Genomic DNA, 20,416 nt, shown 5'->3' on the forward strand with positions numbered 1-20,416 from the left:
TGGACAGAAGAGCCTGGCAGGCTATATAGTCCATGGGGTTGCAAAGAGTCGGACACAACCGAGCGACTTCACTGTCTTTCAATAAAATTGGAGTTCAGTTTATCTCCCAATGCTCAGATCCATTTCTATTTCTTTCTCATTTTCTCTGTTAATTGTTTTTTCTTTCCCAACTCCCTTTTAAGTCATGTTCACCACAGCAATCATCTTAGGTGAATCTTTTTCTAGATATTTCAGAACAAAATATCTCCTTTCTTTCTGTTGAGAAAGCATATAAATTTGGGTCCTAAAAGTGCTACTTTAAAAATACCAGTAATATAATAGTTTCAATTTACTTTGGCTACTTGAGAATGTGAAATAGTGTGAATAGCAGCACCCCAAACCTTTTAAGCAAATGGGGATTGTTTGCCATGTTGAAAGAATTTATCCTAGTGTACTTTCCTCGAACAAAATCAGTGATTTAGAAGATTAATAAAGCTAAAACCCTCTTTTTATTTGGAAAATATATACTATTTATTGTTCTTTCTTTGTAGTTTATTCTGTTTTTATTTATGTCTCAGGAGTTTTTAACAGAAGCCTTGCCAGTTGGCCTCATTGGAATGAATTGTGTTCTGATGAAACAGTATATTGAGTTCGTGGCTGACAGATTGCTTACAGAACTTGGATTCTCAAAGGTAAGGTGTTTCAAACGTATTACTACTAGCTAAAATGTTATAGTCAGGTAAGGACTCTAAAATACATACTATATTTCACTGAAAGCTTTTGTAACACACTAGTCTATTTTTTTTTTGAACTTTAAACCTTTTACTTTGTATTGGGGTATAGCTGATTAACAATATTGTGATAGTTTCAGGTGAATAGCAAAGGGACTCAGCCACACATATATATATATCCATTCTTCCCCAAACTAGTCTATTTTGTAAATTGTCCATGACAGGCTTGTTTTGCCTGAACCAGTTGATTTTGCAAAATCCTTAAACGATACTTAAAATGAAATTCATTAACAGAAGTAGGAGGCTGATAAATCATAGAACTAATAATCTCAATAAATTATTTTGTATTAATTGTAGGTATCTATTTAATAGGACTATCTTAAGTAATTGGATTTAACATGCCAATATATGTTTACCCTCAGGTAAATCCCCATGTGTCTGTGTTGTAATTTGAGGGTTAATACTTTTAAATAGGAAATCATTATTAGGAAGACATTAGCTGTCATAATTTGACTCTTTGAATTCAGTTGTCTTTAAGTTATTTCTGTCATTTTGTTTATTAGAGATAATGTACCTGAATTTTCATGTGTGTTTTTCACGTGAGATGGAGGCTACAGCCAGACTACCTGGGTTTGAGTCCTGATTCCACCACTTTCTAGCAATGTGACCTTAGGCAAATTGCTTAACCACTGTCTCAGTTTCCTCATCTGTAAAATGAAGATAGATTACCACAGATTATTGGAGAAGGAAAGGGCAACCCACTCCAGTATTCTTGCCTGGGGAATGCCGTGGACAGAGGAGCCCGGTGGGCTACAGTCCATGGGGTCTCAAAGAGTCGGACACGACTGAGGACACACGGAGCACACATTATTGCTGATGAGCTGGCACACGTAATGCACTTAAAATAGCATCAGACATACAGTAAGTGAACACCACATGGTCACGTTGTAGTCACTGTAACATTCATCACAATTTACTGTGTGTTAATATTATACTGTTATTTAGAAATGTTGGGTTCTGATTTCTCATGGAAATGGAAGTTTAAATTATTGAGAAGCCTTATAAAATCCATGATGCTTGTGGGTAATCATTAACTCTCTTGATAAAGCACTTATTTTCTGGTAACTATACAAATATTGTGATGAGAATCAGATGGGACAAAGGTTTTTGGTAACTATAAATTTGGTAACTATAAATATAAAATATCACTATTTATATTGTTTTAGTTGCAAGATCCTCTCTTTGCTGATCATTAATGAGATAAATAATAAATAAAGATTTTAATTACATTAATATGACCTCTGAAATTTATAAATTGTGTATTAAAAGAAATTGTTTTTGTTTCTAAGTTACATGTTTATCATAATAAAATAAATTTGCTTACTTAAACCTTAAAATAAACTCACTATGTTTTAACCCACCACCCACCACCATCTTTACACCCACACATCCACCTTCTACTTATTGGAAAATTACAGACCTGTGGGTCTAGTTTTCCTTGGAAAATTTGCTAATTGTAAGTATATGAAACATGCCTCCTAAGGAGAAAATTTGGACACAGCACAAAATCTCAGCTCTCCACAGGCCTTCAAACTATCTCAGTAAATTCCAAAAAGCGGAAATTATACTGACTCTTAGATTTTAATGCAATAAAATTAGGAATTAATAATAAAAGATTACCAGAAAGTTCCATCTACTTAGAAGTCAAAACTATGTCCTTTAAAATGAGATTAAAAATGAAAATATAAACTAAATGACAATAAGATTACTGTATATCACAATTTGTAGAATGCAACCAAACAGATCCTCAGAGGAAAATTTGTATCATTGAAGGCATATATTAAGAAAGCAAAACAATTTAAAATACATGAGCTAAAAAACTTTGAACTCAAGGAGCTAGAAAAGGAATTATTCTTATAATGATAGTTTTTGGGCTTCCCTGGTGGCTCAGACAGTAAAGAATATGCCTGTAATGTGAGAGACCTGGGGTCAATCTCTGGGTTGGGAAGATCCCCTGGAGAAGGGAATGGCAACGCACTCCAGTATTCTTGCTTGAGAATTCCATGGACAGAGGAGCCTGCTGGGCTACCATCCATGGGGTCTTAAAGAGCTGGCTACAACTGAGGGACCAACACATTTCGGTAAAATAAGAGATTATTTAAATCAGCAAGTGGTTGTCACTTATACAAAATTCCAAATAGAAACTACATTAATGTTGTTTTCAACTTAGTTTTGGATTAGTCAGTAAATATTCAAGTACTTCTGTGTGTCAAAATAAGCTACTTGATTTAGGTTGGTCTTAGTCACTCTGTTCATGCCATGAATGATTTGGAAGATACTCAGTTTTAAAGTCTAGTGAATCTATGCCTACTGTGCAGTGCACTTTCCACTGTATTCTGCCATGAGTGAACACTCAGAATTTTTACTGCCTTTTAACACTATTTCTGACAGTTTCACAGAGTTCCACTACATCAACCATGCCCAGCATGTCTTTTTTTTTTGGAAAAAAAAAATACACATAGCTTTATTAAGATATAAATTACAGAATATGCAATATGCCTATTAATAAATGTACAATTCAGTGGGTTTTAGTATATTTTCAGAGTTGTGCAACTATTACAATCTATTTGAGAGCATTTTTATCACTCCACAAAAAGATTCTATTCCCAGTTAGCAGTCAGTCACTTACCTTTGTTTCTTCCACCCCGCATATCCCTGCTGTTGCTGCTTAGTTGCAGCGTCAGTTGTGTCCACTCTGTGTGACCCTGTGGACTGCAGCCTGCCCGGCTCCTCTGTCCACGGGATTCTCCAGGCAAGGGTACTGGAGGGGGTTGTTATGCTCTCCTCCAGGGGATCTTCCCAACCCAGGAATCGAACCCCGGTCTCCTGCCCTGCAGACAGACTCTTTACCCTTGAGCCACCAGAGAAGCCCCCACCATAGCCTAGGCATTACTAATCTAGTTTTTGTCTCTTTAGATCTGCCTGTTCTATAATTCCCACTTCATATAAATAGAATCATACAATATATAGTACATACCGTATACTGGTATATGGTATATACAAAGTCAATATAATGTTTTAAAGTTTCATTCATGTAGGCATGTATCAGTATATTTTTCCTTATTTTGGCCAAATAATATTGCATTGTATGATTATACCTAATTTTGTTTATCCATTTATTGGTTGATGGTGGCATTTGGGTGGCATTTTTTGGCTATTATGAATAACACTGCTATTAACATTCTTATATAAGTTTTTGTGGGAAAATGTGTTTTCATTTATCTTGATATATAACTAGAAGTGAAACTGTTGAGTCATATAGTGACTCTATCTTTAATCATTAGAGGAACTACCAGACTGCATTATTTTATATTAATACCAGCAGTACATGAGGGTTCCAATTTCTCCACATCCTCACTAACACTTATTTTCTTTTTTTTCCTTCCAGTTTTGTTGAAATATAATTGACATATAGTGTTGTTTAAGTTCAAGGTATACAGCATAATGATATTACTTCCATACATCATGAAATGATGACCACAATAAGTTGTCTTTTACACACCTACAGCCATCCTGTGTGCTTAGTCGCTAAGTCATGTCCAACTCTTTGCGACCCATGGACCATAACCTGCCAGGCTCCTCTGTCCATGAGATGTCCCAGGCAAGATTGCTGGAGTGGGTTGCCATTTCCTTCTCTAGGGGATCTTCACAGCTCAGGGATTGAACCCGGGTCTCCTGCATTGCAGGCAGATTCTTTACCATATGAGCCTTCAGGGAAGCCTCAACAGCCATCCTAGTGTGATGTGGTGTGAAATGATATCTTATTGTGGTCTTGATTTGCATCTCCCTAATGGATAATGATTTTGAGCATCTTTTCATATACTTATTGACCTTTTGTAGATGTTCTTTAGAGCATTTATCCATTCAGATCCTTTGCCCATTTTAATTGGGTTATTTGAATATGTTCTTTTCCGTGGTATTCATAATTACTGCCTGAATAGTCCAAATTTAAAGAATTCTCTTTTATTGTTCCTCATGAATCATCAATATATCTCAGTTTCCATCAAGCTGTATCTCCAAGCCTGCTTCTTGAATTCAGAAGCGGTGAAAAAGCTTCTTGTCAACATGTGTTCCGTTTTTTGTTTGAGGTTACAATAGATAGCATTTAGTCTGTCTTCCCTGGTCATGGTTCCTTAACAGCAATTTGAAGATTACATGTCTCCTGTGAATTGAGAAACATATTTAGGTCCACAGTACATTGTTGGTAACATAGTATTTTGTAGTATCATGTAGATGTGCCAGCCTAGTGGTTGTTGCTTGGTCACTAAGTCGTGTCCAACTCTTTGGACCCCACGAACTGCCACATGCCAGGCTTCCACGTCCTTCATTATCTCTTGAAGTTTGCTTAAACTCATGTCCATTGATTCAGTTATGCCATCCAACCACCTCATTCTCTGTTGCCCCCTTCTCCTTCCACCTTCACTCTTTTCCAGCTTCAGGGTCTTTTCTAATGAGTTGGCTCTTCGCATAATAGTAATACCTGTGAAAAATGCCTATAATATCTTTGGTGTTTTAGAGTTCTCAAGCTGTGAAAACATTTTAGTTTGGTATTAAATCTTCTATTTCCTGCAATAATCTTTTTTTTTTTCTTTCAATTTCTGAGAATACCAGAGTTGCTAGTTTAGTTCCTTTAAGAGGCTAGTAGGCGATCTTAGATGTCATCTTAAATGTATCAGTCATCTTAAAATGTATCAGTCTTAAGTGCTCCGGCCTGGTGCACTGGGAAGACCCAGAGGGATCAGTAGAGAGGGAGGTGGGAGGGGGGATCGGGACGGGGAATACATGTAAATCCATGGCTGATTCATGTCAATGTATGACAAAAACCACTACAATACCGTAAAGTAATTAGCCTCCAACTAATAAAAATAAAAAAAATAAAAATAAAAAAAAAGTATCAGTCTTGACTGCCTCCAGGACCCTAGGGAATATGTGATCGCCAGATGATGATACATGGTGTTGGGAGACCCAAGTTATCTGTTGCTCTTCTTATGTGATGCAATTTGCTTCTTCAGAATGTCTAACAATATTTCTCTTCTTTTCAGGTTTTTCAAGCAGAAAATCCCTTTGATTTTATGGAAAACATTTCCTTAGAGGGGAAAACAAATTTCTTTGAGAAACGAGTTTCAGAGTATCAGCGTTTTGCAGTTATGGCAGAAACTACAGATAATGTCTTCACCTTAGATGCAGATTTTTAAAACCCTCCCCATATCTAAACTTATCATTGGTAAATGGCAGCCTATTTTTCTCTGCTTAAAAACAAAACACAAACCTAAAATATCTCCTTTAGGACTTAGGAGTTTGCTCAAAAGGAAATCTGAAACCAAATATCAATTAAGTTGAATTTATAGAAATATGCTTTAATTTTCCTGTTTGTCATTCAGAGTACGACCTTCAGATGCTTTTGTTTCACCCCTAAAATATAAGATGGCATTCTGTAGTTGTTAAGAGCATGGGGTGGGGGGTCAGATAGAATTTGAGATTCTGTCCTACTTTGTGTGACCCTTGGAAAGTCAGTTAATCTGTCTAAACCTCAGATGAATGTAAACCCTAAAGTGAATGTGATAGCAGGTCTAAATTCAGAGTGTGTATGAGGATTGAGATGCAACATAGAGTCTCAGCCAATACTGCTGTTGCAGCCTCCTCCTCTTTCTCTCCCCCTTCTCCCTCTCCTGTTATTATTATTGTGATTAATAGTGTTAATTGCAGTGATGTGATAAAATTCTCTGTCTCCTCAAAGTAACTGTGATTCTAGGTCCTAAGATCTAGAATTAGATCTTTGTGTTTTTAATGCTTTAGAAGAATGTAAATATTTCCTCAAAAAGATTGTACTTCTCATTAACATGAGAATAACTTCTTTGAATTTCTCAGCGTTATAGTTAAGGAAATTTGGTTCTTAGCTGCTTTGGGGAGAAAACTTATGGAGTGGAATCCTTGAGGTTATCATGATAGTTGACCTTATAAGCAAAATTATTCTGCTCCTTCAGAAATTAAAAGGATCATTTTAGCCAGATGTTGCCCTGAAATGTTTAAAACCAGGGTGGATTAGCTAGAATATTATTTCCCAAATAGTATTATAAGAGCTGTTAGCCTGTCTAGATATTTTGTGGGGAGGAAAAAAAAAGATTCTGTGGTCAAATGGGTTTGGGAAATGTTGCATGCTCCGTTCCTCTCTGGAATGTATAGTCGATACATCGAACACTGAGAAATTCTGCAGTACATCAACGTAGACCCCACTGCTTATTCCAGACCTACTTAATAAAGATCTGTTTTTCACCTGTTAACATCTCACCTAATGTTCCTCAGAACATAGTTGGGAAAAAGCTGGCCCAGAAGTATTTTCTACATGGAAAAAGGGCTTTGGACCAAGCAAGGGAGGACCTGGTGGGGATTATTGAGCCATTTCAACTTTGTGCCAAGCTGAGAAGTGTCCCTGTGATTGACCGCAGCTATATTTCTTATACTCCTAAAACTCTCTTATGCTGTTATTGAGATTCAGTTCTTTTCTGGAACTATGCCTGTCACATGATAGCAGATGGTGTCCCTAGGGAGACTGAGGAAAGGCCAGCCTACAAGGTCTCTGAGAAGTCTGCTCCCTGTGTGGGAGGGAAGTGTCAAGAGGTAGCCTGAGCCTAAGCAAGCAGTGGGTTTTCCCACTCACAGCAAACTGTTGTGTACAATTCTGCTTAAGAAGGATTAGAGATTTTTTCTTTGCATAACTTTTTCCTCCATTCAGTCCACAACTACCTAATGCATTAAAACAGGGAGTTTTCAAGTGGATGCAAAAGGAATAGGCCATGACTTTATGTTAGAGGGCATATCAGAAACTTGAGCTATTTTGGCCTGTCATAATACCATATAATTGTTCAAGGATTCAGAGTTTGCTGAGTGTTTTTATATCACCTCATTTGATCTCAAAACAGCCTTATGAGTTTGATAGAGCGGGCAGTATTGACATTTTATAGAGAGAGAGGGTGAGGCTCAGTCAGATTCAATGGCTTGGCCAAGATCTGCCCCTAGTCACTGTCACTACAATGTATTGTTTTTTTTCTTAGAAGTTTACTATGTTTCTAATATTTAGTCCTTGCTATCCATCTTGACTTGATTTTGCCTATTTTCCCATTAAAGTATCACATAGTTTAATTAAGATATCACATACATTAATTATTGTATCATAAACATTATAACTATATTCAGGTAATATATTCAAAGATGTTCATCTACTGCCAATACAAAAACTTACATTTGAAGTTGATAATATATCGGTAGTGACATAAGAATAAAAGAAAAAAGTTTTATATTGCATATTCCCTTTGTTTTGAATCTACATCTTTCTCATAGGTAATGACAGGTGCCTTAATATGAAGCTTATTTATCATAGCAATAAATCTAACTGTATTGAGGTGAAGTTTTAATACTGAAATACTGGATTTTTAAATACACTGGTTTATTATATTCAGTACTCTATCCTCTTTTCTGAGCTTCCAGGTTTCATATTTATTTATTATGTTTAGCATTTTGGTTCTTAGTTCTTACGGAGCCAAGAACTTGTAGAATCTCTTTTCAATATTATCTCACAAGCAAATAAAATAATTCAGAGCATGTTTATAACTTTTTGTTTTAACAGCACATGTATTTAAATCATTGCTATAGTAGTTAAAGTTAAGTTTATTATTTAAGAATGTAAAAACTAGTCATTCAATGACAAATTGCATTTATTAAAAATGTTTCATTGCAGTATGTAGAATCATGACTTGAAAGGACTCAGGAAGACTGTTTGCTCCAGTGCTTTCAGACAGGGCTGTTTTGCTGTTCAGTTACATACGAAAATAAAATAAACAATTATTCTTATAATTTAAGCTTACCTCAGTCATGTTTTTATATATGAAATTTTTCAGTTCACTCATTTTGAAACATTCAGATGTTTCAGCTTCTTTTGCCATTTTGATTTTCATTTGTTCATGGAAAACACAGCATCTTCTATATTTAAAAAATAAATTCTTTAATATTCAGAATTTTGCATTTTACTTTTAAATATGCTAACATCATGTCATAGAATTCCTAAATTACAGTTATTCAGATTAAGCTAAGGGCCACATGTCAATAATTTTCAGTGATTAAGAAAGCTGATGGGCTGCAAGAATGCCAGTTTAATCCTGTAACCAGCTATTATGTTTTTGAACTAAGATGAGTGAATGGGTAGCCAACTCAGGAACTCTTCATAATCTACATGAGTGGCACAGATTGGGAATCTGGATATCTTTATTTTTCTTTCGTTTAAATGGTCTGCTCCAAAAAAAAAATGGTCTGCTCCTTTTTTAGACAGCTACAGGTTCAAAGGAAAATCTGATAGTCCCAAGGAATTAGGATGAAAGAATTTAAGCCTTCAAATTTGGGGCTTAATTCTATTAAAGAAAATACAGGTGAAAATGAAAGAATAAAGAGTTTTTTTTTATACAGGTAAAAATATAACAATTCAGTCTTTTTCTAAGTTTACAAGAATCTTAACATATATTTGACTCTGTTTTACAACTGTGTTTTGATTTTTCCAAATGTCTGGTCATTTAGCAAAGCAAGTATCTACTATGTACATAGAAAGCTTTATTGAATGTGGTATACTCAAATATTTTTAATGTATTTTACATTACAGTGAAATCAAGCCAACACTGCATATATACAATTTGATTTTTTCCAAAGAAATGAGTTGTTTTGTTAATTTTTTTGCCTTAGTACGTTGAAATAAATTGTATCATGTCTCTGTCATTTCATGTATGTCCTTTTGAGTAAGAATGTTTCTTTATAAGTGCAGGGGTTATCCTAGTGAAGGACTGTATATATTTTCTATTTGTGTATACAGATAAACACATATTGGTATTACTTTAACTATTCCTACCACTCTTTGACCCAAGTGGGTGCACCCCCTTCAGCTGTCTCTCATCTACTTTCTCTCAATCCATGAGCCATTTTTCCTGTCTCTTGGTATCCAGCTGAGATTCTATAATATATCATATTACTAGTAGTAACATTCTTATCAGTGTCCTGAACTGTTCTTTATCTGCATTTTCTACCTTACCTAGAAAATTCAAAGCAATTCTGCATTCCGTTATGAAACAACAATCCAGTTTTTCCCCGTTTGTACCCAGGCAGCCAAATACTGGTAGAGAAAAAGTCATATAAGACAAATTGGATCTACTTTACATTCGTGATTACCTACTGTCTTAGTCCATCTGGGCCACTGTACAAAAAACTGCTGTAGAGTGGGTGGCTTAAGCAAGACATTTATTTTTCACAGTTCTCAAGGTTAGGAAGTTGGAGATCAAGATGCTAACAGATTCAATGTCTGGTGAACCTTGCTTCTTGGTTTATAGACAGCTGTCTACTGGCTGTGCCCTCACATGAAGGGAGGGGCTCTCTGAAGGCTCTTTTACAAGGGCGCCAATCTCATTCATGGGCTTCCCTCATGTGGTTCATTAAAGAATCTGCCTGCCAAAGCAGGAGACATGAGTTCAATCCCTGGGCTGGGAAGATCCCCTGGCGAAGGAAATGGCAACCCACTCCAGTATTCTTGCCTGGGAAATCCCATAGACAGAGGAGCCTGGTGTGTTACAGTCCATGGGGTCACAAAAAAGTCAGACATGACTTAGCAACTAAACCACAATCTCGTTCATAAAGGCTCTGCCTTTATGATCCACTCACTTCCCAAAGGCCCCACCCCCAAATACCATCATACTGGTGATTAGGTTTCTTTTCTTTTTTTTTTTTAATTTTTTCTTTTTTGTTTGTTTGGGGACTAGGTTTCAATATGAATTTTGGTGGGACCCAAACATACAGCTTACAGCACCTACGTCAGCACTGTCTGACAATCATACTACAGTTTCCTGGTAAACTTGTTCTCCATTCTCCACAACTGCTTTTTCACGGTTCCCACACTCTGCTCCTACCCTTGCTCCCCAAAGAGGTGCCGCTCTCATGTATTTTTTCTCTTTGGGCTATGGGCACCTAAGAGAGATTCTCAGCAGAAAAAATTGACAATAGAGGAATTCTGAATCTAGAACTAAGAAGTTGGCAGTAGAATCCAGGATACAAATTTCTATGCACGATTTCTGCTTCATTACAAGCAGAGAGTGATTGAGGAGACTATCTCTTCTGCTCTCCCTTCCGGGAATAACAGCCACTTAATCCTGGGAGGTCTTGCTTCTGTTCCCACCACGTGGTTCTCGCAGGGCTGCAAATGCTCCTTCATCTGCATCTGTCTGGGCGCAGCATTATGTATGTGATCCACGTGGGGCCAGGTCCTTACCTAAGGGGTTCTCTAACTGAAACTAAAGGAAAAAGGTCACTTCTATTCTAATAACAAAGCTAGAGAAAAGGTCCTTCCTCTAATGCCAAAGTCCAACCTTATCCCAATTCTCTGCAACTTTTTGTTGTGTAGGTAATAAATGTCTGTATTTTGCCTGAGATAGTTCAAGTTAAGTTTCTTGTGTGGGCTTAGCCTCTCAGTCATTTTGTGCAACTCTTTGTGACCCTTTGGACTGTAGCCCACCAGGCTCCATGGTCCATGGGATTCTCCAGGCAAGAACACTGGAGTGCTCTACCATTTCCTCCTCCACGGGATCTTCTGGGCCCAGGAATCGAACCCGTGTCTCCTGTGTCTCCCGCATTACAGGCAGATTCTTCATCACTAGTGCCACCTGGGAAGCCCAGGTTTCTTGATTTGCAACCAAAAGGACCATAGTTAAAGCAGAAAATGGTTCTGGAAACCAAAGCAAAGTGACAGGAAAGAACCTGGTTGTTCATGTGTGTTTCAGTCCAGGAGCTGAGAATCTGGAATTTGTGCCTTGGGTGGACCCCGAGAGCCAGGGGTTCGAGTCTTCAGTGAAAAGGAAGTATTGTCTGGAGGACAAGGTGTTAAGGAGGAGAGAGGAGCTGAGCTGAGTTGTGAGTCTCAGAAGAGCACGGTTGTTTCAAAAGAATGTGGTATCCGTGGCCTGTATCATCAGTTGGTAATAAAAAAAAAAACGGCTGTCCTTGCTTTACGTGACCTTTTTAGGTGACTTGTGCATCTGGGCTTTCTGCCCCATGTGCCACCTCTCACAACCACAGATGCTGTCTATTCTTTCCTCCAGGTTGGTATGTTCACACATCAGAGGAAAAAAGCATCTCCAGTGTGTGTGAGTAATGGTCAAAGAACACTCTCGATGGTGCCTCCCCAGTAACAATGGTGTCCAGGTTCTAAGAGGAAAAATGTGTGCTTCACTGTATTTTGAACACTTGATTCTTAATAAAATATTCTTTGTACATACCTTAGCATTTATAAGGTGATTTTTGCAATCATATTATTCCAATCATTTCATTGGTTCCCTGATTTTATGCAGAATTACTGTATCACAGTAATATTGGTTTAGCCTAAAAGTTCTTTGGGGTATTCGAAAAACCTGAAGGAAATTTTCAGCCAAACCCGTGGTTTTTAAGTGACCTGAGGCTCAGACAAGTTAAGTTACTTGCCCAAGGCCACACAACTAGTAAAAGTTAGAGGTAGGACTCCAACCCAGCTGTCATGGCTTTAAATCCCATTGAGTTCACCCAAATTTCTATTCCTACTGCTGCTGGAAGCCCTTGGCTTCCTGTGGGTGGTACCTGCTCTGGAAGATCCAGGAGAGGATTTGCCTGGGGTCACATCTCCTGACTTCCTCATGGTGGAGCCCTTGAGCCACTGGTTTCTCAGCTCAGGGGCAGCTTCTTTACCCAGGAGCTGAGGAGTTGGATTTTAAAGAAAGATACTATTTCCAGTTCAGCTTCAGCTGCTTGGCCGGAGCATGGCCTCCAGAAACATGCAAGAAACTCACGCTGGCCCTTTAGAAGGGCAAGCTCCCAGCAGGAGCCCACGGGGGATTTCAGTCCTGGCTGACTGTGTAGAGACGAACGTTGAGGGGCCTGTGCAAATTTTGGGAGCCACTAGAAGAGGAGAAACCTCATTCTATAAACAGATGCCAAGCAGTTATAACACAACTGACAAACCACACACCTCTTGTGAGGCATCAGGAGCCCCAGAACTAGTCACAGAGTCACCTGTGACTTTGGTGTTTGCTTCTCCATCAGTTTGGGAGGAGGGGATGGTGGAGAGGGGAGGGTTGGAAATGGCAGAAAGGTGGTACTGACCCTCCAGCCCATTCTGGAAGGATCTGGGGATGAAGGGAACATACTAGCTCTTGTCTGTTGCGCCTGAAAAGGTCACGTGTGTTCCGTTGGCCCTGGATCCCCAAACTCTCCTCCACTTTGGTCTGAAGAGGGTGATACCTACGTTTGGGGCAGGATGGGGGTATTTTCACAATTCAGGTATGGGAAGCAGCTTTCCTGAGAGTTAGGGGCCATTGAATGATGCTTCATCCTACGAAGCCTCTTTTTTTTTCCTTAACAAATTCCAGTTTTGAGGCTCTAGGTCTATTACTTGGGAGTGAATCTGTGTCCAATATTGTGTTATTACTCCCTGTGAAGAGCAGGACCGCACTGACAACCCTCTACATTGGTGGCACAGCTATAAGCTTATTAAAACACAGAGTGCTGGGCCTCCCAGTATTTGCTTCTCTTGTGTGCATGAGCTCAAGAATCTGCACTTGGAAATTCCACTCCTGGTGGAATTTGGTGGAATATCTGCTGACCTTGGAGAGCTCCTGGAAACTGCAGTTCTCCCTGAGGACATAGACACTGGCGGACACCATTGTACAATCCTCTCTCTGGCCTAAATCTGTCTTGACCCAGTTAACTCATTTGCAGCCCACAGAAAGTACCTCAAAATGTGGGACACTGTGCTATTGTGAGGCGTGAGAGACCACAGGCTTTAAACTACTTGACTCAAATCCTGACGCTTGACCATTTACTGGCTGGACTTTGGCAAGTCACTATCTGTAAAAGTGGGAAGAGAAACAGTGTGGACTTCTTGTGTTGTTGCATAAGCATACAGAACACTTAAAATAGCACCCAGCACATAGTAAGCACTCAACAATTGATGCTATTATCTCAAAGCTTCTGTCAAGCACTAAAATTCTAACTCTATGCCTGGAACATTCTCATTAGCTTAGAGAGAGACCTTAACATCAATAGTTCCTGCAAGGCTGAGCTATGCTGCCTTTAATAATTTCATCATTGCATAGGTTTCATTTCCATCTCACAGACTGATTGTTCATTAGTATAAATTTCTAAATGGTCTTAATATCTAGCATTTTAGTTGGTTGGGAAATATATTTGTGTGTTTCCTTAGCAAATAAGATAGGTTTACTCTGCCTACAACATCAGAAGCAAGTGAAACTCAGTTCACCTTAATCACCTATATGGGTTTAGCAACACTTACTGCTATTTTTGGGCTTCCCCAGTGGCTCAGTCAGTAAAGTGCCTGCAAGGCAGGAGACCAGGGTTCAATCCCTGGGTTGGGAATATCCCCTGTAGAAGGAAATGGCAACCCACTCCAGTATTTGCCTGGAGAATCCCACGGACAGAGGAGCCTGGTTGGCTACAGTTCATGGGGTCACTAAGAGTCGGACACGACTGAGTGATAACACACACACACACTGCTATTTTTACTTACATTCCCTTTTAAGGCTAATGAACAAATCACAAGCCTTCACAATGAATAATTCCCATTTCATTTTTACAAGCAGCAGAGTCAAGTAACTTTAGTGCCATGGTATATCGTGGCTCTAAGAAGAAACCTCAGCCCCAGGAGATATTCCCCTGCTGTTCCCTCAACTGGATTGAGAGGTTGAGGGTCCAGATTTGCTTCTCCTTGGCCTGTGAAGCTGCTTGTTGCACCAGCTGGGATTCAGACTGGCTTTCATTTGCAGTGGAGACCTCAGTTTGAGCCTAGGCCCCATCAGTGGGGGAAGGACTGGTATTTTGGGAGAACTTGTGTGGCGCCACAACTGAAGTTTCTTTTCAGTTTCTTTGAAGTTCTCCTAGCAGGGAATCAACCCTGGGGTGAGGAGGAGACACCTACTGACTTTGACTCAAGTGCTGGGATGAGGCAGAGCTTCTGGATGTAGCGTGGAGGGCACAGATCAAACCCTCCCACCGAGGACAGGGTGAAGGTAGAGCTAGAAAGAGTGGCTTCATCTTGCCCGTGTTAAGATGCAAACCACATGGAGGAGAATACAAAAAGGGGAGGTCCAGGCAGAGCAGTAAAGAGTGGACGTACTTGGTTGTTCCACCTTCTTGCTGTTGTAGATACACACACACCACACTCTTACCCATAGATATGTCCATATACAACTTTATACGTATTTATTATTTTCCTCTGGGGCAAATTGGGTCAAAGATATGCAGGATTCTGAAGCTGTCCTGCTTTAAAAAAAACTGTATAGAAGTGAAATATGCATACACAGATAGGTCTGTCTTTTTTCCTTAAATAATAGAGATGTTTATATACAAAACTTCCTCTTTTTGTTGTTGTTAAAACTGTAGATATGTTCTAAAATCTTTTCTTTGGCCTTAGAAGAGGAATTTTTATTTTTATTTTAGCCATACTTCTTATTCCTATGGCAGATAGTCTTAGCTGTCTACTCCATAGCCATCCCCAACCCTTGCCTATTTCCAAAGACAGAAATTGAAAAGCCATGTACTTCCTTTCTCAGATTCCCTTGTAGCTAGGCATGGCTAAGTGACCCAGTTTGGCTAATAAACACATGAAGGAAAACTTCTGGGGTCTTATAGAGAAAGTTTTCCTCTCCACTGAGAGTGAGTCTTATGAAAAGAAAAGCTCAGCCAAAAATACTTCTTTGTGCCCTACCTTCAAAGAATTGCATCCCTGGGTCAGTGGCAGTGATCTTGTGACCATGAGGCAACAAGCATGTGGAAGAACAGCAAGTGTAAGATTTTGGTGATGGAAGAGGTAAAAGGCAAATGATGCCCGAGTTTGCAGATACTGTTACACGTCTAGGCCATGTCCTACCTCCCATTTTCTGTTCTATGAGACAATGAGCACCAAGATGACCTGGGCTATTCTTAATCGTGGCTTCTATGAGTGCTTAGTCACTTGGTTGTGCCTGACTCTTTGCGACCCCATGGACTGTAGCCTGCCATGTTCCTCTGTCCATGGGGATTCTCCAGGCAGGAATACTGGAGTGAGTTGCCACGCCCTCCACCAGGGGATCTTCCTAACCCAGGGATCAAACCCAGGTGTCCCGCATTGCAGGCGGATTCTTTACCATCTGAGCCACCAGGGAAGCCCATGGCTTCTATTACTTATGACAACTGTATCTTAATTGAAAAAAGCTTTGCTTTTTTAAACACTTCAAAATGAGATCATTATTCCTCTTCTCTTATCCTGCATTCCTTACCCATAGCGTGGTCTCAATACTCCCACTCCGATTACATTCTTTACAAAACACTTAAAAAGGTGAAGACACCCAGGTCCCTTTCTCAGCAATTCTGGCATCCTTCACAAATGTTCATTCCCACCCAGTTCTGGCTCCGCCCAGCTTTTCCACCTTTTGGCAGAGGATACAAGGCAGCTCTGAGGAGTCAGCTATCGTCTTTGTGGCTTCACCCGGCCACCCCCCAACTCCCCATGCCTCATGGCAGCAAGGCCAGAAGGGGTGTGCAAGGCACTCTTGGGTTCTGCTACTGGGCTACCCTGCCTGCTTCTCATTTCGGGGGCTAAAGCCTAGCGCCTTTCCATCCTGAGGAGGAGGTCACAGTGGATGGGATCTCTGTGCTACTGCCTCTAACTGAGACCATGTCAGAGACACTTAATGTTCAAACCAGAACCTTTGTTCTGAAAATAGTACATAAGGTGCTTGTGCCTGGAATACAAAGAACTCAAGGATTCTTTCAAAGACAGCCAGAATCATTTTCCCTTCCGCAGGTATGTTTGGACTGAGTGAAATGTTTGACTGTATTACCCCTGAATGGCTGGTTCCCTGTTGTGATTTAACTAATATTCAAGTTTCCTGTGACAGGAATAAATTACAGGGCTTATTCTCTCCTGTAGCCCACACCTTTCACACACGGCCTAGCAGGAGACTGTGGCAGTGTGTGCTTGTGTTGAGTGCGAAGGGGCAGGCAGGTAAGGAATGCCCCCTTCCTGGTTTGGGGCTGGATACCCAAGGGGAGAGTGAAAGGTCAGGCAGAGGCTGAGGTGGAGATATTGCAGGTGCACTTGGCAGAGATCAAGGTTCCCAGTGTGTGGTGCGGTGAAAACTACTGGGTTGGGAGTCACAAAGAAAAGTGGAAAGATGAAACACTTTGGTCAGACAGATGAGAAAGATCTTGGATCCACCATTTAATAGCCATGTGATGTTGGATGAGTGGGTTAAACTCCTCCGCACCTCAGTTTTCCTATCTGTAAAGTGGGGATGCCTTAAAAAAATCTTTTGGCTGCATCACACAGCATGTGGCTCTTATTTTCCTCAACCAAGGATTAAACCAGTGCCCTCTGTATTGGAAACATGGAGCCTTAACCACTGGACCACCAGGGAAATCCTGGGGATGTCTTTTGATTTGAGGTTATAAGAGTATGAGGTGAACAGTTCACTGAAGTAAAATAAGGAACCTGGATCTGATCTGGATGTAGAAAGGGAAGAGGGCTGAGGTGGGAGAGAAGTCAGCTCTCAGTTTGGGCCTTAGCTGGTGGCGGTGGGTTTTAACGGTTAAATAGCTTAAAGTGGTGGTTGACTCCCCTGTGGTTAGGCTAGGCCTTCTTTAAAGCTGTGTTACTTTCAGGATAACCTCATGCCACCCACGGGTTTATTTTACGGAGAAGGAGACTAAGGTTCAAAAGAGTCAAGAACCTTGCTCAAGGTTTCACAGTTCTTGCAAGTTAGAGCAGTAATAACTGGAACTAGACCTAGGCAATCAGTTTTAACTTTAAATCTTGCTTGATAAGTTGACTTTTAAAACTTTCAGCCTCAGGCCCACAAAGGGTAAAATGAATACATTTCAGGCAATCCCCACCCTGCATGCCCTCTTGCCTTTCCTCACCCTCTGAACTTTCTCAGCTATGAATTTTCCTACTGTTAACCTCATACTCAATAGAAATCTTCGTTCCAAACTCAGGAACAAGATAAGGATGCCCAGTTTTACCACTGCTATTCATCATAATTCTGGAAGTTCCAGCCAGAGTAATTGGGCGAAAATGAAATAAAATGCATTCAAATTGGAAAGGAAGAGGTAAAACTGTCTCTTTTGCAGTTGACAATTTTAGATATAGATATGAATGTTTAAACTTGTTCAGAATAAAATGCAAAAGACTGTTGATGTCTGAGTATTTTTCACAGAACTATTTACTCTCAAATCAGTGCAGTAAATTTTGCATGTGAAATTTATTGCGTCAATCAGCTGGTACAAACTTCTTTTTTTTATTAACTTTTTTCCATAGACACTGAAATCACAATATCCATGGAGTAAACTGCCCTTCTCACATTGTCACATATTGTCTCTTCTCAGGCTCTTTTCTCCTCTTTCTTTCTCCTACCATCCTGCCCTTTTCATCTGTTTGAGGGAAGGATGGACTGAATCAGTAGTTCTTTTCTTAATTATTAATTTGCATTGAAGTGTAGTTGCTTTACAAAATAAATTTACCTTTTTTTTTTTTTGCCTCAGACCCTGCAGCACATGGGATCTTAGTTCTCCAACCAGGGATACAAACCTGCAGCCCCAACCTCGGAAGCACAGAGCCTTAACCACTGGATCACCAGGGAAGTCCCTCCATCAGTGGTTCTTAAAGTATGGTAGCTGGATGAGCAGCATCAGCATCACCTGGGAACTTGTGAGGACACAAATTCTCTAGCCTGGCCTGGCTTACTGAGTCACAAAACCTGGGCTGTGGCTCATGGATCTGAGATTTAACAAGCTCTCTGGCTGCTCTGATGCACATCCAAGTTTGAGAATTACTGGACTATGGAATAGAGGTAAATCAATAATTTATGCCTGTCGGAGAACGTTGAAATATTAGCTAAATAATGGCAAGAAGTAAGTTAGCTGGGATATAGCCAGACATGCTGCACCTAGCATGCCCTGCACATTAGCTTAACTTAGCTTGGCATCTAGGCAGGGGCTGCCCGTTGGGCTGTTGCCCGGCCCCTGCTCCGACCTCTAGGCTTCTGGCCTCTGTCTGGCTTGCTCCTCAGTCCCTCTTCCTGGCCCTTCATGTACTATGACTCCTCCCTAAGCTGAGGTAGACACCAGCCCCCTCACTTTGGTAACACTGTTTTCTAGATAGCCTCCTCCTGCCTGTGACCCTGGATTTTGGTTCTGCATCTCTGAAATCCTGGAGGCTCGGCACCTTGAACATTTAGTTCTCTCTTACAAACTCATGGAAACAATTACACAGACGTTCCCATCACCAGAACTTCCCTTGTGTCTCTCCTTTCTGTCTTCCCTGCCGTAGGGCAACTTACATTTTCTTTCTTTCTTTTTTTAAATTAAATTTAAAAAAATATTATTATTATTATTTGTCCGCACCTTGCAGCGTGTGGTATCTTCTGACCAGGGATTGAACCCACGCCCTCTGCAATGAAAGTGCAAAGTCTTAACCTCTGGACTGCCAGGAAAATCCAAAGTTGCATTTTCTTCGTCCAACCCTCAGAGCAAAGCAATGGCACCTGGCTTATCTGCTTACTTCATTTGCTCCAGGATCCTTTTACTCGTGATCTCGTTCTAATCAGAATGCAACTCTGTGGGGAGTTGCCGAGGCCCTCTGATGAGAAGTTGCTGTTTAAAAAGGACAGTTCTTCACCTGGCAGCCAGGCAGAACTTCTGTTACCTCTGAGACTCACAGCAGCACCATTTTCTTCAAAGGTTACTCCTGCTTCCAGAGGCAACTTGTGTGAGGAGAGGACCTGGCTGGCGAGCCTCACTGGCAATCGAGGTGTGTGGTTTACTTTCAGCGTGGAAGTGACAATGTCCCCAACTTTTGGCTCTGTGTGCAAGCCCGGTGGTGTACAGCTGTAAGCCAATATTTGTCCAAACATGGGCCTTCATTCACTGACTCAGGAAGTGCCTGGGTGACTGGCTAGAAGATTCTTGGGCCTCAGCTCAGATCTGCTTATTTAGACTCTCTGAGGGTGGACCCAGAAGTCACATGCTTAGAGAGAATCTGGAAGTAATTTGTTATGCACCCCCAAGGTTTGAATATTTGATTTATTTCTAGTACTGGTTTATTTCTAGTCGGGATTTATCCCAGAATAATCCATGTAATGTGAGTCATGTTGCAACCAGGCTCAACTGTTGTAAATGCCCCCATTTTGTAAACGCTTTTTCTTGGCTGTCGGGAAATCAAGGCCGAGTCAGCCTGTGGGCACAAGCAAAGCCCCACTAAAGTCAGCCTTCCACTTTTCCTGTTCTAGCCCTCACTTGTTCCTGTGACGCCCTCAGACGCAGATATTTTGAGAAGTGGGCGAAGGCTACCTCTTGTGGCTCATGATCCAGGCATGGCTGCCACAGCCGTCTGCTGCTGTTTCCTCTCTGTCCGTGACTCGCCCTGACACTGTCCTCCATTCACGAGAGACTCCAGAGGTGCCCCGTGTGAGAGCACCAGTGTGTCAAGGTGTCATCTTAATGCAGAGGCGGGGAGATCGTTCCATCTAAGACTTTTCATCTTATTTATCACCAAGGTCCCAAAGCAGAACTGTGTGTGCACAGCGTCTTACAAATTCCCT

General features: G+C 40.5%; 1 protein-coding gene across 3 annotated transcripts in view; it reads left to right on the top strand.

Moving 5' to 3' along the window:
- RRM2B (ribonucleotide reductase regulatory TP53 inducible subunit M2B) overlaps positions 1 to 12,028 on the top strand; it is a 37,108-nt gene extending 25,080 nt beyond the window's left edge. For 2 of the 3 annotated variants that reach the window (XM_043880118.1, XM_043880116.1), the window contains exons 8-9: positions 558 to 671; positions 5,813 to 9,530. In XM_043880118.1, coding sequence (XP_043736053.1) covers positions 558 to 671; positions 5,813 to 5,965 — 267 coding nt within the window. In that variant the 3' untranslated portion in view covers positions 5,966 to 9,530. Of the gene's footprint in view, positions 1 to 557; positions 672 to 5,812; positions 9,531 to 11,893 lie in introns of those variants that run through there. The other variant, XM_043880117.1, reaches the window with a different exon arrangement.
- Positions 12,029 to 20,416: the final 8,388 nt, after the last annotated feature.

Source organism: Cervus elaphus, chromosome 21, assembly GCF_910594005.1.
Source record: "Cervus elaphus chromosome 21, mCerEla1.1, whole genome shotgun sequence".
NCBI lineage: Eukaryota > Metazoa > Chordata > Mammalia > Artiodactyla > Cervidae > Cervus > Cervus elaphus.